The sequence below is a fragment of the Canis aureus genome, chromosome 16, assembly GCF_053574225.1.
Source record: "Canis aureus isolate CA01 chromosome 16, VMU_Caureus_v.1.0, whole genome shotgun sequence".
In the NCBI taxonomy this organism is placed as follows: Eukaryota; Metazoa; Chordata; class Mammalia; order Carnivora; family Canidae; genus Canis; species Canis aureus.
Window position 1 is genome coordinate 13,442,254 of NC_135626.1, and position 16,057 is coordinate 13,458,310.

At 52.8% G+C, this 16,057-nt stretch overlaps 1 protein-coding gene across 5 annotated transcripts in view; it reads left to right on the forward strand.

The window, feature by feature from the left end:
- ATP2A3 (ATPase sarcoplasmic/endoplasmic reticulum Ca2+ transporting 3) overlaps positions 1–16,031 on the forward strand; it is a 32,514-nt gene extending 16,483 nt beyond the window's left edge. For 3 of the 5 annotated variants that reach the window (XM_077851632.1, XM_077851635.1, XM_077851634.1), the window contains 12 exons: positions 112–214; positions 1,569–1,700; positions 2,068–2,193; positions 3,349–3,567; positions 3,678–4,013; positions 5,934–6,154; positions 7,069–7,271; positions 7,847–7,932; positions 10,416–10,549; positions 11,028–11,145; positions 11,662–11,779; positions 14,695–16,031. In XM_077851632.1, the coding sequence (XP_077707758.1) occupies positions 112–214; positions 1,569–1,700; positions 2,068–2,193; positions 3,349–3,567; positions 3,678–4,013; positions 5,934–6,154; positions 7,069–7,271; positions 7,847–7,932; positions 10,416–10,549; positions 11,028–11,145; positions 11,662–11,779; positions 14,695–14,714 (1,816 nt within the window). In that variant the 3' untranslated portion in view covers positions 14,715–16,031. Of the gene's footprint in view, positions 1–111; positions 215–1,568; positions 1,701–2,067; positions 2,194–3,348; positions 3,568–3,677; positions 4,014–5,933; positions 6,155–7,068; positions 7,272–7,846; positions 7,933–10,415; positions 10,550–11,027; positions 11,146–11,661; positions 11,780–12,108; positions 12,181–14,693 lie in introns of all 5 variants that reach the window. The other 2 variants (XM_077851636.1, XM_077851633.1) reach the window with 2 other exon arrangements.
- The last annotated feature ends 26 nt before the right edge of the window (positions 16,032–16,057 follow it).

Consider the following 16,057-nt stretch of genomic DNA (forward strand, 5'->3'; position numbering starts at 1 on the left):
GGGACAGCTCTGAGAGTTGTCAGTGGGTGAGGCTTCCTGGGGTGGGATCAAGAGGCTGTGCACCTCCCAGGGATGGGGCCAAATGCCCTGTACCAAGACCCAGCCCCACAGGAGGCAGGCGGAGCAGCTTGTGCGCTGTGGGCAGTTCGATGGGCTGGTGGAATTGGCGACAATCTGTGCCCTGTGCAATGACTCAGCGCTGGACTACAATGAGGTGGGACCCAGCTCTCTTTTGTGACCTTACCAGTGTACAGGTGCCCAGGACAGACCCTTCTCCCACGGTCTTAAAACTCCCAGGATTGGCAGTCCCTGCCCCTTTGGAGTGCCATGCGTCAGGAACACTGCCACCCTTGCACACCGTGCCACTGCTTTCTCAGACTGGCTTTGGAACCATGCCCTAGGGCTCTTGGGCTGTGCAGGGCTATAATGTAAGGGACTGTAGTGCCAGGGTGTCTGGAAGAAATTTAGGAAGCAAATTTAGGAAGGACTAGGGAAGGTGTTTAAAGTAGAAGGCGCACCCCAGAAATAAGCCCACAGGTCATAACAGCCTGATGTGATATAGGCGCTGAATGCCCTTACCTGCTACTAGAGCTACGGAACGGACCATGGGACCAAATCAGGTCCCATCACAAGTGGAGGGTAGAAAGACACCAGAGGGTTGGTTTCTTTTTTTAAAGATTTTATTTATCCATTCATGAGAGACACAGAGAGAGAGGCAGAGACACAGGCAGAGGGAGAAGCAGGCTCCATGCAGGGAGCCCGATGTGGGACTCGATCCTGGGTCTCCAGGATCACGCCCTGGGCTGAAGGCAGATGCTCAACCGCTGAGCCACCCGGAGGGTGCCCTGACACCAGAGGGTTTTGAGCAGGAGATAGGGTCAGATTTGTGTTTACAAAGGATCCCCTAGGCTTCTATGTGGAGGATGGGACAGACAGGGTAAGACTTGAGTGGTCCTCCAGGTCAGAGTGTTGCTGGCTGGGGGTTCAGATTAAGGGAAGAAAGCATGGATTAGAGATTTTGGATGAGACTTGGTGACTGCTTAGGTGAAAGAGCTGGAGGGTACCTCCTGGCTGCTGTCCCAGTGGGGACTGTCCTTGGAGTGGCAAAACCAGGGAAGGGGAAGTGGCCTGAGGATCACTAAGGAACCAGGTCCCACAGGCAGTCATCAGAGATGTGGGCTTGGAGCTCAGGGGACCAGTCACTGCCTGGCTGGGCACTGGACATCAAGCACATGAAAGGTGGGGGGAGGGGTCAGCTTCTGGGGGAGGAGGTAGGAGAGAGGGCAGGGCCTGGACAGCAGAGATTAGAAGGAAGAATCTGTGGAAGGAGGCTGAGGTGGGTGGCAGGGAGGGTGCGTGTTCACTGATATCAGAGGGAAGGGAAGTATTGGTGCCAGACACTACCCAGCCCCCGAGTCAGCTGGACTCGGAAGGGCCCTACAGGCCTGCTGCAAAGGAGATTGAAGGTGACTCCAGTAAAGGGGGGTCAGGGAATGAGTGGGAGGGGAGTCTGGGGCTCCACTAGAGGCTGCCCTGCTCCTCACACCCTGCACTCCTGGCCCCACCAGGCTAAGGGCGTGTATGAGAAGGTGGGAGAGGCCACGGAGACGGCTCTGACTTGCCTGGTGGAGAAAATGAATGTGTTTGACACCAACCTACAGACCCTGTCCCCAGTGGAGCGAGCCAGTGCCTGCAATGCGGTGAGCAGGCCTCTTAGCTGGGGCTTCTGGCCATCTAGAGAAGAGGGGAGGACAAGGTGTTGGGAGGCTTCTGGGAGGAGGAGGGACCTCAGACTCTAGGGAGACCTGGCTAGAGAGAAAAGAGAAGAGAAGACTGAGTGTAGGGGAGGACCCAGATTTGGGAAGTGCACAGCAGCAGCAGAAGTGGCAACCTTTTGTCATTTCTCTGGCTGGAGAGGGAGATGGGGGCTTTGGATGTCAGGTTCAGAGGAAGATAGACACCATCCCACAGGGAGTGAGAGGCTTTTCATGGGATCAAGCAGCTGGAAAGAAAGCAGCGAGTTGCTGGCTGCGTCTGTTCATGTCCTGACCCTCCTGAGCCCCCTAGGTCATCAAGCAGCTGATGCGAAAGGAGTTTACTCTGGAGTTCTCTCGAGACCGGAAGTCCATGTCGGTGTACTGCACACCCACTAGCCCTGGCCCGGCAGCCCAGGGCAGCAAGATGTTTGTGAAGGTGGGGCCTGCCTAACTGCCCGGGGGCTTCTGTACGTGTGAGGGCGCTGGGAGATCTGACCTTCAATCTTCTGAGGAGCTAGTGACAGCGACTGTGGAGACTAAGGGAGGTGTGAGGCCCACTGTCAAGGCAGCGAATCAGGAACTAGGGTGGTTGCCTGCCATGGGGAACTGGGAGCAGGATCCAGTCTTGGTGGAGATAAAGCCAGGGCCAGATGCCAAGGCCTGCCGCTCATCACAGTCCCAGCTCTGGGCTGAGAGACACTGCCTTGCCACATAACCTTGGGGTCACCTCTGCTCCTCCATGGGCCCCAGTCTCTCCATCTGAATGTCAATGTCAAACTGGGAGGTCTCGGAGGCCTTTCACCTTTGATGGGGGGTATTGAGGTGGTTGATGCCCATCTTTGGTGCTTCATGTTCTGGAAACTGAGTCCTAGGTAGGGAAGCCTCCCATCCAGACTTCTGCCCATCATGCCTGTCACTGCTTTTCAACCTGAAGTAGGAATGACAGCCCTAACTTCATACTGAAGTGGAGGTTTTAATCCTTTTTGAAATGAAAACGTTTCTGTATTGGGATCTTAGACCACTTTGCAAACAGCATTTGGAGTGCCCTTTGGGAAGAGGGGAATAGGGTTGGTGGAGGGTTCAGAAGCTATTCCCAGGCCTGGGGCAAGACCTAAGGTGAGGCCCCAAGGCTACTGAGGAGTCTGTTACCCAAGAACACCTTCCCAGAGCCACACCCTCCGCATGGCTCTATTTGTGTTCCCCAGGCAGGGCTCATACTGCTCCCCATTGCTGAGCCCTCTACAGAATTGGGATCCCAGTAGCACCAAGTTGGCAGAGAGGCAGGACATGTAGGAGGCCTGCCAGTCCTGTCCCCCTCCTCCCCAAATGCTGCAGCAGACTTTCTCAGCTTTGGGGTGCCACACCATGGACAGCCCCAACCCCCCCCCATTCTTTTTGGGTATTCTCACAGCAAGGCCCATGTGGTTCCTACTCTGAGCTCTCAGAGAATGGAATCTGGTACATATCTTGCTTTGTGTCCCTTTGGACGGCCTTTCACCTTTTCTAGCCATCAACCATCCTCAGGTAGGCAAGAGGAGGAAGCAAGGGCTCCTAACTGACAGAGCTGCTTCTGCCCTCCCCCATGATGCAGGGGGCTCCTGAGAGTGTCATCGAGCGCTGCAGCTCAGTCCGAGTGGGGAGCCACAGAGTACCCCTGAATGCCACCTCCAGGGAGCAGATCCTGGCCAAGATCCGGGATTGGGGCTCAGGCTCAGACACGTTGCGCTGCCTGGCCCTGGCCACCCGGGATGCACCCCCCAGGAAGGAGGACATGCAGCTGGACGACTGCAGCAAGTTTGTGCAATACGAGGTGGGTGCCAGGGTAGAGCCCCGGGGCCGGGAGCTACGTGTCTCCCTGCAGAGGCTGGGCAGGTAACAGGTTGGGCCCAGGCCCCACTTGCATCTGCCCCCTCCCTACAGATGGACCTGACTTTCGTGGGCTGCGTGGGCATGCTGGACCCTCCAAGGCCTGAGGTGGCTGCTTGCATCGCACGCTGCCACCGGGCCGGCATCCGTGTGGTCATGATCACAGGCGACAACAAAGCCACGGCTGTGGCCATCTGCCGCCGCCTTGGCATATTCAGAGACGCAGAGGATGTGGTGAGCAAGGCCTACACGGGGCGCGAATTCGATGACCTCAGCCCCGAGCAGCAGCGCCATGCCTGCCGCACAGCGTGCTGTTTTGCCCGTGTGGAACCTGCACACAAGTCCCGAATTGTAGAGAACCTGCAGTCCTTTAACGAGATCACCGCCATGGTGAGGCCACATGCTGGGAGCCTAGTGGAGGTGGTGAGGCGTTGGGGGACCTCTGACCAGAGAGCTTAGAAAGCAACCGATACAACCCTGCCTCTTCTTCATTCTTGGGTTTTCCAACATTTTATTACAAAAAAATCTCAAACACAAAAATGAAGATAGGTTTATAGTAAAACCTGTAACGTCTATGATCTGGATTCTACCAGTAGTATTCTATTTGCTTTGCGCCTACCTATCCATCTATCCATCCTTAATCCATCTTTTCTTAAATAAATTTCAAAGTAGGCTGCAGACATCAGCACGCTTCTCCCTCACATAGTTAGAATGCGTACTACAGAGAGCAGCATTCCTTTGTGCTTCTATTTTTTTTCCTTTTAGAGGAAAAAGATACATGCAGTGAAATGCACAAGTCTTAAACATATCATTCATTTGATGTGTTTTGATAAGTACAGACACACTTTTGCATGTCATCCAAACCCTTATCAAGATAAGGAACATTACGGGCAGCCCCGGTGGTGCAGCAGTTTAGCGCTGCCTGCAGCCTGGGGTGTGATCCTGGAGTCCCTGGATCGAGTCCCACGTCAGGCTCCCTACATGGAACCTGCTTCTTCTCCCTCTGCCTGTGTCTCTGCCTCTCTCTGTCTCTATGAATAAATAAAATCTTTTAAAAAAGATAAGGAACATTACTATGGACCCATGAAGTTCCTTCATGTACCTTCCCCATCAGGCCCCTCTCCCACAACAGGCCATTTTTCTACCACAGATTGCCTGTCCTAGATTTTCATATGAATGGGAGCATACAGTTATGTATACTCTTGTGTCTGGCTTCTTTCTTTTGAAATTTATCGATGTTGTTTTGGGTATTAGTAGATGATTGCTTTTTTTATCACTAAGTAGCATTCCACTGTGTAAATATAACCATAGTTAATCCATTCACCTTTGGATGGACATTTTGTTTGGGCCATTTTTTGTTTTGTCTCATTCTTGATTACAGATCTATTCACCAACGCTAATCTGATTCTTGACCCCAGTCTCACTCCTGACCTGGCTTCCGTTAACCTCTAGCCCCCAGTCCTTCACCTTGACTTTAATATTAACCTGTGGCCCAGTCTTGACCTTGATATGGAGCTAGGCACCAATCTTGGCTTGACTACAATTGTAACCTGGTTCTTGACTTTATTTTTGACCTCTGTGTTGACTTGGTTCCTGACCTTCAACTTGACCATCTTAATTTGATCTTTACTTTGAGCTCAACCCTGTTAGGGGCTGCAGTCTTGACCTGAACCCTGACCTGATGCTTCGCATTGACCTTGACACCTAACCCAATACTTTATGTAGACCTCAACTTCATCTGGCCTCTAATCTTGACCTTGACTGCAACTCCAACCTTGATTAAGACCTTACTCCTGATGTGGATTATAACCTTGATTTGGCCTCTGACTTTGACCTGACCTTTACCTTAGTCTAATTTTTAAATTTTGAGCCTGAGTCCAGTGTTGACCTTGACCTTCACCCTGGCTCCAACCTTTACCTTAACTATAACACCTGCCTGGTCCTTTACCTGAGCCATCACCTTGATCTCATCCCTGACTTAACCTAACTTTGCCCCTAACCCCTATTCTGCATCCAATCTGAATTTCATCTCCACCATCATCAGTGACCCTTCCACGCTCTTCCCAAGTCCACATCACCATCTTCCCTGACCTTCAACTTGATCTTCTCTTCAAATTTGTCCGTGGCTGCAACCCTTTCTTCCCCTTAGCTTCATCCCCAGCCCAGTCTCTAAGTTCATTCTCAACCTCACCATTTGTTCTGTTCAGCTGTCTGCTTTCCTGGGGATATCCTCTGATTTTGGGGTGGGGGGAAGTCAAGGAAGAGGAAGTGAAGTTTCTTAGGCATGATCCTTCCTAACTTGGCCCTTAGACTGGAGATGGGGTGAATGATGCCCCGGCTCTGAAGAAAGCAGAAATTGGCATTGCCATGGGCTCTGGTACAGCTGTAGCCAAGTCAGCAGCCGAGATGGTGCTGTCAGATGACAACTTTGCCTCCATCGTGGCTGCAGTGGAGGAGGGCCGGGCCATCTACAACAACATGAAGCAATTCATCCGCTACCTCATCTCTTCCAATGTAGGCGAGGTTGTCTGGTGAGGCCCTTTATTTCCTCTTCCCAGCCCTCTGGACCAGCTCTAGGTCATTAAGGGAAATGCCTGTTCCTGTGATGGGTCTGTAGGGATAGAGGGACACATGCTTTGCCCTGGCTGGAGACTCCTAGGGTCTCGCCTCAAGGAGGGCAGGGGCAGGAGCACCTCATCAATCCTCCTTTGATGTACTCCAGTCCCCAAAGAGGTGCCTAAAAAGTCTACTGTCATCCCTCTAACTGTAACTCCTACATTTAGAGTTGGCAAGACAGGACAGCCAGCCCCACTTTTGGGCAGTAATGTGCTCACGTGTGTATGTGAATGTGAGCACACGGTCACGTGTGAGCGTGGTGTGTGTACCCGAATGGAAGTTATGTGGACACACGCGCATCTTTGGGCATAGGTATAAGCACGGAAGGCTTGTGCCGGGGTGTGATTTGTACCCACTTCGGTTCATGTGTGAAAGATGCCCATGGGGGATGGTGAGCAGGTGCCTTCCTGGACACCTGGAACTCTGCCATCTCCACCTGTCTGGGCAGGCACGTGGGTGTTTACTTGTGTTTGTGCGACTGTGGGTCCTGTGCTAAGCCTTGCTCCTGGCTGTAAACAATGTGTATGTACCCAGTATGCGTTGTCCACATGTGTGCATGCCCTAGAGAGGAGTTTACGGCCTAACAGGAAAGGCCTGGAGAGCAGATTTGCCCAGGCTCCAGAGCTGAGACGGGGTGGGGGTGGGGGTGGGGGACAGGAGTGGCCCAGTGGGAGCCAGAGCCATGTACACACAAGTCTCACATGCGTAAGAACTAGCAAAGTGAGATGGGGCTCTTGTGGTCACGGCAGGTGAGCTTCCCAGCCTGGGGTATGAGTAGGAGCTAGACCCTCCAGTTGCTGGGGACTAGAGCCTACGACTCTGGTTCCAGCATCTTCCTCACGGCAATTCTGGGCCTCCCGGAAGCCCTGATCCCCGTGCAGCTGCTCTGGGTGAACCTGGTGACAGATGGCCTACCTGCCACAGCCCTGGGCTTCAACCCACCAGACCTGGACATCATGGAAAAGCTGCCGAGGAACCCTCATGAGGCCCTTATCAGCGGCTGGCTCTTTTTTCGATATCTGGCTATTGGAGGTGAGTGGGGTCCTTGGTCGGGTTTCAGGAGCTTCCTGAGAGCTTCTATCAGTTAGGCTTGCAAACTATAGACAATATGACTGAGCCTGGCTTATGCCAAAAGAAACTGTGGACTCATCTAATGGGAAAGACTAGATCAAGCCTCAGGCATGGCTGGATCCAGGCCTTGGTGTATTTTGGCTGTGCCTCAGCTCCATTCTCAGGCAGGTGCCCCTTGGAGTAGAATGATGGCTGCTGCAGCTGTAGCCCTCATGTTTACTCCAATACAATCCCAAATTCAACAGAAGAAAGAGCTATCTATCCCTCAGTAATATGATAAAAGCCTCAGACCTGTTTTTGGCCCGACTGGGTCACCTCCTTATCTCCTAGCCAATCACCACGGCCAGGGGTGTGGCAGATGCTGGTTGCCAATCAAGACCCACCACTGTTACTATGGATGGGTTCTGCAAACCACAGGGCTCAGAAAGGGAGAGAGTGGTTCCCTGACAAATTTGAGGGATTGTTAGGAAGGAGAAATGGATTACAGAACACCACAGCCATCCACTATAGCCAGCTTCCTCCTGCCCTCCTTGCAGTGTACGTAGGCCTGGCCACAGTGGCTGCCGCCACCTGGTGGTTCCTATATGATGCCGAGGGACCTCACGTCACCTTCTACCAACTGGTAAGCAAGGACGGCCAGGGACCTTGTTGGGGTTATTCCTGAGGTAGAATTCACAACCCAAGCAGTTGTTGGGGTTCCAGGGAGAAGGGGTCCAGAACCTTGTGGTTGGCCAATGGCTGTGCCTCCCTACCCCTATATGCATACATGGACACCCATCATCTAAGGAGCCAAGCTCAGAAGCCACTGGAAACCTAGAGATAGCAGGCCAACTCCTGAGCCAGAGAAGTCGTTAGTCCTCCTCCCAGTCATTTGGTTAGGGGGCTACCAAGGGGCACGACCCTAGTCAGGGGCTCACACCCTAGTTCCGCTGTACGCTGGTTATGTAACTTTGGGCAGGCTACTTAACCTCTCTATTAATTTCCTCATCTATAAAATGGGTAATAATAGTCCCCACCTCAGCCTCAGAAGGCTATCAGGAGGATTAGCTGAGTCAATACTTGTAAAGTGCTTAGACCATCTGGCACATAGTAAGAGTTGTATCGTTATTAAGTTAATGAAACACAGAGGAGGCTTTGCAGGATAAGGTACATAGGATATAGGCAGGGAGGCAAAGGCAAGGAGCAAGCGGAACAGTGGCATCACCCAAAGAAACAAGCCCCCATCCCTACAAGGCTTACAGTGAACCTATGAGACAGAAGTTCCAGCCCTGAGTACCTTCTAATAAACAATTCAAGAGACCACACTGTGACCATGACCTGGGACATAATGCATGTGTGTAGCAGATGCATACTGGTAAAACCCAGAAGGTCTGAACTGGGCAGGGCATTTATCTATTGACGCATCTTGATGTGAGCCTGTTTGTATTTTTTTTCCCTCTGCACATGCATAAGGATCTAGGGCTGCACATGCCTGTGTGGGAGGTGTATACGCTGTATTTGTGTGCATGTGTTTGCATAGGCCATTAAGATCTGCAGAAGTGGGGCCTGACCACAGTGGTACAATAGGAAGAGGTATTTGGTCCTCTTGTTCTCTGGGTGGAATTAAATGTTAGGACATTTTCTCTGCTCTATGATCAGTGCCAAATAAAAACATGCACTTGTCCCAAATACTAGAGCTTGGTTTTTGGAGAAAATCCCACTGTTGACTTAAATAAGGTAAGAATCTCCATCTCCTTGTCTCCCAAAATCTCCCAAAATAAGAAATCTAGCCAAGCCAGAGTTTTTAATAAGTTTTCATCTTGTGTGAGAGAGAAGGGGAAAGTGCTAGCGGCCCCTTCTGGCTGACAGTCACTTAGCCATTTTTATGCAGTGTGGGAAAACAGGGATCTAATTACTGGACAGGAGCTCACAGCCTGTCATTTTATAGATTTCTCTTTGAGGGTTATTTTTATAGCATGTGGGTCCAGTTTTTAAACCTTTAGCTTAAAAGATCTCTGTGTTCAGATGAAAGTCCAGGGAACAGATTTTTATTATTGGAGAAGGGAGCTGTTGAACCGTTATGAACATTCACACTCATCCCAGTATTGTGGGAGAGAACAAAACAGAAGTTGTCACGCATGTCCTCAACTCAGCATCTTATCACAGCAGAATCTATGAGCAAAGTCTATGAACAGGAAGAAAACTCTCCCCTGGGACTGCAGGGGCAAGAGCCACTTCCCCTACAGAGCTCTGAGAGCTGCTGCTTAATTATGAAGAAGCCATGTAGTAAGCCTGCACCTAGCAATTCATTAACCCATGTTGTAAGCAAAAGGCAAGTCTTTTTTTTTTTAAGATGTTATGTATTTATTTGAAAGAGAGAGAGTGAGAGATGGGGAGAGAGAGCGAGAAAAAAAACACGAGTGGGGGGAGGGGCAGAGGGAGAAGGAGACGCCAACTACCCTGTTGAGCAGGGAGCTGGACTGCTTGATGTAGGGCTTAATCCCAGGACCCCAGCTTCATGAGCTGAAGCCAAGGCAGATGCTTAACCAAGTGAGCCACCCAGGCGCCCTAGCAAAAGTCAAGTCTGGTAGAGCTCAATTTCAGTGGCAGAAATGGAAGGAGATATGAATAGAAGCTTGTTTAATAACAGTGATTAGGATACATGCAGCCTTTGTTTACCCACCAAAGGTGAATTCTATTCAAGCAGTTTGGCTGATTGATTTTCATATGCATTGACTTATTCTGTGGTCTCAGTAAATCACCACCCCTATTCCTGCACCTCCAATACTCAGGGTGCCCCATGAAGCCTCAAAGTAAAGCCTGCATCCTCCCTCTGATCCCAAGGCCCTCTTCTGTCCTCCCCATCCTAATGCTAGCTGCTCTCCCTCTGTCCCTCTGCACGCCCACCCCAGGGTGACCTCCCTTTTCCCTGGCACAGTGTAGCCTCTCCAACCCCATTCTGGGTGGGCACCCCTCCTTTGGTCCACCACATGGTAGCACTTTGCCCACTGGTTGTATTATGTCCTCAGATGTGGTTTGAGTGAGGCTTCCTTCTTCCCACATACTGGCCCCTCCCCTGACCACTGTTTTCCCCAACCCCACCCCACTCCTCCTTGGTGCTCTCAGAGGAACTTCCTGAAGTGCTCCGAGGACAACCCACTCTTTGCCGACATTGACTGCGAGGTCTTCGAATCACGCTTTCCCACAACCATGGCCTTGTCTGTGCTGGTGACCATTGAAATGTGCAATGCCCTCAACAGGTGGGCTGGGCAGAGGGTTAGAAATGGGGGTTGAGACCTAAGTGTGGAGGCTGAGAGCCAGTCAGAGCCCAGAATTGGGGTCAGAGGTATTCAGGACTGTGGCCTAAGGATCATGGGGTTCAAGATTAGGACCTGAGGGTCAGACAGGTCCCAAAGTGGGTTTTGAGAACGAGTGGGCCAGACTTGAGATCTAGGGAACAAAGAGGGCCAAGACTGGGGCCTGAGTAAGTGGAGGGGCCAAGATTGGGTCTGAGGGACAGAGAAAGGGCATCCAAGCCCTAGGACAGGCCAGTGTGGCTGAGCAGACACACTCCTCCTGGCTACACTGGCCTCCCAAAAGTGGTCCAGTCTATAGACCCAGTTAGGGAAATGCTGAGGCCCCAGGCCACCCCACACACACCTCCACATGGGTGGACGGGTGCCCCAGCAGCGCCTGCTCCCATCCTGGCCTGAGATGAGCACCCTGTGCCCTTGGCAGTGTCTCAGAGAACCAGTCGCTGCTGCGGATGCCACCCTGGCTGAACCCTTGGCTGCTGGCAGCTGTGGCCATGTCCATGGCCCTGCACTTTCTCATCCTGCTGGTGCCACCCCTGCCGGTGAGTTTCTGCCCTGCCCCAATCCTCTTCTGTGACAGGATCCAAACCCTCCTGTGACATTTGGGCCCTGGGTTGGTCACTGAGAGGGCCAGGGTGGCCCTTTTACTATGGAAGCTGCCTGGAGGACTGGGAGTGGGGAGATCTGAAGGTGCTTGGTACAGGCAGCCTGTGCTATGGGAGCCCTCACTCTTGGGGAACAAAGAGGTGGAGATAAGACCTCTTTCTGTGGGGAATCTCCCAGGGTGAGGGCGGGAGGAAAGATTTTGTTCTTTCTCAGTACAGAATCCTTCCTACTTCTCAAACAGGACCAAGAGCATTTAGTCATTGAGGGAGGGCAGAGGAGGGTACTTCTGGCAGAGGAACCAGGGTAGACAAGGATCTGGAGGTGGCACCTCAAGGAGCATCTTAGACATGCTCAGGAAGAGTCCGTTGTAGCCGGTGTATGAAACAGGTGGATGAGGTGGATGGCAGGGGCACAAGAAGTCCTTCCTTTATCCAAACGTCTCCCCTCCCCAGCTTATTTTCCAGGTGACCCCACTGAGCGGGCGCCAGTGGGTGGTGGTGCTCCAGATATCTCTGCCTGTCATCCTGCTTGATGAAGCCCTCAAGTACCTGTCCCGGAACCACATGGATGGTGAGTGGAAAGCCGCAGACAAGCCCCCCACCCTGCTTGCCTCTAGCCTGCTTCCCTGTCTACCTCCCTGCCTGCCTCTGCTCCGCTTCTGTCTGTACAGAGAAAGAAGTATTCTTGGATCACCAAGTGGAGGATAAGAAGGGGCTCTGGTCTGGTGGCTCTGACCTGTGGTATCTGCAGGATCTTACCCTACAGGGGCCAGGAGCACCACTCAGGGCCATGCTGTCTCCCTCTCTTCACTCGCCACCAACCCTGCATGGCTAGGCCCACTGTACCCTCCTCTGGGCCTTGGCCTCTGACTTCTCTGAACCTAGCCTGTCTTTATGCAGGCATTCTCAGGACAATCTCCCAGACATGGAGTGGGCAGCCACTGACTACCTCTGGGACTCCAGGCCATACTGGATTGGCCTCTTTGGTATCACCTTGTAGGAGGGTGGAAGAGGGGGTTCTCTGCCTTAACCCAGTGATGGAGGAAGAATGGCAGGGTCAGGACTGGGGGCAGTGTGTAGAGAAGTCTGCTGACCTCTGCTGGTGATGGAGCTTCAGAGAGGGTGATTCTGAACCTCCCAAGGGCAAAGGAGGCAGCATCTTCTCACTGTCAGAGCTGCCTAGACAGGGAAGAAGCAGGGGCAAAAAACTCACTATTCCTGGGAGCTTGAGCCAAGGCAGCAGCCCCATGGCCAGGCTGCTCTGGGGGGTCTGGATTAGGCCCAGCCATGGCCAAGGCCTGCCCTGGAGCAGCTGGGTCCTTGAGGGCCATCTCTGGCAGGAATGTGTCCCAGCCTCAGGGGAGGGAGCCTGGAGTTGGGGGGCTATAAATAGATCACGTACTTGTCATTCCATAGGGGCCAAGGCAATCAATCGGCTCCTATCTCCCACGCTGGCCAGTCTTCCTGACCACTGTAAACACTTTATCTTATTAAAGAGAAGCTCACCCTCCACGGGTCTGTCCATAGGGTGACCAGACACACATAGAGGGACTCCCCTGAGGGTGGAGGCAGGTGCTCAGCCAGAGCAAGGCCTTGTGGGAATCATGGGTGAGGTAGCAGGGAGCTGGACAAGGCATTTTGCCCCCTGTATGGTTATTTCTGACCCACCCACCGTGGATACTCCTAGGGAGCTGAAGAAGGTGAAATAGGTCTATGGCCTAAAACTCCATCCTCAGGGGCCCAGGGCTTCCCCATTTCTGGCTGAAGCACAGGGGTCTTCATTTCCTGAAGCACAGGAAATCCACTGGCCAGCCTTAATCACACTAACTCATCTGTGAGGTCAAGCCTTTTTCGCAGCTCAGGCAGCTTCTCTGTCCTCCTTGAGAGCCTTCCTTTGTAGCCACAACTGTCAACGGGTTCAATGTATTTTCTTGAGAAAATTTCTTAGCCAATGGGAAAAAGCCTATGTCTTGGGCATTGTTCAGTACTGGCTGCAGGATGGTGGCCTGGGGGGAGGGAAGGGGCCCCTAACAGGATGGGGCATGTTGGAAGTGTTAGGGAGGGAGCAGTCCCTGCTGGGGCAAGGTTGGAGATGATTTCTAGAAGAGGTAAGGCCTAAGCAAAGGTTTGAAAGAGGAGGACAGAACTTGGTGGAGAAAGAGCTAGGCTAGCATGGTTTGGTGTCTCTCCTGGGGCTGGGGCTCAGAGTGCAGGGTAGAGAGGTGAGACTAGAGTGTGGAAAGGGGCTTGAATGCCAAGGGAAAGACCCTGGACATTATCCTCATGGCAATGAGAGCCGCAGAAGGGTGGAAGCATGGAAAAGACTGGAGAAACCATGGAGGACAGATAGGAGGGGCAAGGCAGGGAGGCTGATGAGCTATGTTGAGCTGGTCTGAGGAGAGACAATGAGCCAGCCCAGGGTGAACTGGTTCTGGGCAACACCTCCACCTCTAGCATTAACCTGAGATGTTGACTATGGTCCTGGTGAGGCTTGGCTTGAAAGGGTGGCGGTCTGCTGTAGGGAGTGGTGTGGGGCCCACAGGAAGGATTCAGACTGGTCATCTGTGGCCACATCTGAGAGGTGGAATGGTGTGCTGCAAGCCCAAACAGCTCTGCCCCATGTGGCTGCAGTCCCTCGGGCCTCCTAAAGCCGGATGGGGCGGGGGTGGGAGAGGGGACCCTGTTATGTTCCCAAGTCAGCCTGGTAGCCTTTTAGGGAAGTTTTGCTGAGGCTTGACGCTCGCGGCTTCCCTGTGATTTATGAGGGATGTGTCCTGGGGAGAATTGCGGATGCCTGGTCAGCCCCAGTGGGTAGGTGAGGGGGCAGCGGTGGGGGTCCTCTTGCCCCATCTCTTGGCTGTACCCAGGTGTGGCTGAGCAACTGTCAGGCAGAGGCCAGTAGGCCAGACTGAGGAGAGAAGAGGCCTGGAGAAACTGAGTGGGGACTCTCCAGGGGAGAGTCCAGGGTACAAGGTGGGCCTGCACTTTACTCGGAAGGCAATGGAGAGTCTCCAAAGAGGATAGACAGCCTGGATTTGTAGGGTGATGCCAGAGGCAGGAGCATGATGGTGTGTTAAGATGGGGTTGAAGGGGAGGGCTGAGAGGACTGGAAGCCTGGGGGCAGCAGGGGGAAGAGATGAACTCAAGAGATGTAGGTGGTAAAATCAGCAGGCCTGAGTGTATGGGGTGAATGAAGAGTTGATGCAATCAGTTTCTGGATCTCATCATACTGGGTAGTTATTCCCCAAATTGAAAATCAAGAGGAAAATATACCCTGGGGTGGCCCGGGGGTGTTGATAGAACATGTGGAGTGAAGGAGGTCCAGGGGACATCAGTGAGGCTGCCTTGGGAGACGCAGTGGGACTGGGGATCCACTGGTGAATGCTGTGGGAGAATGTAACTGTTCCAGGAGAAATGGAGCATGAAAGGAGCTAGAAGGACCCACTGTGAATGTGTACTTAGTGTGCTCTTGGGTTTTTCTTCCAGAAGAAAAGGACCACAAGTGAGTGCCGGGAACAGAGTGGAGTCTCCAGTGTGTACCTCAGATTGATGATGCCCAAGCGTCCACCCATACTCTCCACACTGCCATCACACTCATCGCTTGCTCACTGGGCCCTGCCAGGGGTCTCTGTCCCTGCTTCCGTACGCATGGGGGGCTCTATAATTCATGTAACTGGGAGTCTACTGGGAAGTTCAGCCATGAAGCTCTAGCCCAGGAGCTGCAGCCTGGGAGGAATCTGCCCAGAAGCCAGATCCAGACATGGACCTCCACCCCCAAATCCGTGAGCACATTCTAGAGCAGGCACCCGCTTGCTTGGAGGCTGGGCATTTACTTGGTGACTGGTGCCTCTATACTGATGAAGGACTCCCAGAATTTTGCCATCTCTGACCTCTCGCTTAGTGTCTGGTCTGGGGCCTGATCAGTTAGAGGTGAGGGGGGTACATCTGGGCCCAACTGTGCACAGCGAGGGCAGACAAGCCCCCTGTACTCTGTTTCCACAAAACAGAGGACTCATGAGGGCTTGAGCCTCTTGCTGTTTATATGTGCAGGGGTTAGGAGGTCAGAGAGAGGCACATGGTAGTAGGAGAGGGCAAGGATCCGCTTCTAGGAGACCGCTGGCTTGCCCGCCTTGCTCTGGGCACTCCCAGACTCCGATTTTCCCATCCTAGACAAATGAGACATGCCAAGTCTCTCTCTCGGTGCTGCCCAGCCTGCCAAGCAGAGGCCAGATTTGCCCTTCGTGTCCCTGGTGCCTAAGACCCCAGACATCCTTGGCTACCTGGTCACTGTACCCTTCCAGCCTAACCCTGTATGCACCATACCATAGTCTGCACAGCTGGGTGATTCCAAATCCCCAGAATCAGACTTTTGGCCTCACTCTTTGCCCCCAGTGCCACCTACCCATGAGCTGCAAGGATGTCACTGAAAATGGCTAGTCACCCAAGGGCACGTCTTCCCCCTCCTTCCTTGCTGGAGGAATGTGTGTCTACGTGGACCGTGTCTGATGATGGGAAAAGAGTGTTTGGTGAATGCAAATGTTCTTTTAACTCAGCTTTTGCCCCTTGGCAAAGATTAAGCAAATGGGCTCCAGGTTCTGTGGCCTCTTATCCCACCTCTTGTCCCTCCCCTCTCTCAAAGTCTCCAGAGAGGCCACAAGAGAGTTGGGCAGGGCTCCCCCAGGCACCAGCCCACAGAGATCCTCTGCTTCTCTCCTGCTGAAGGGAAGGGAGATCTTAAGGTTGGGTAGGGTGGCAGGGCCTTGTACCCATCTGTGGACACGCAGTTGGTAGAGAAATAAAGGTTGAGTACCTGTGGCAACAGAGGACCGTCACTGTCTGGTTCCTTAGA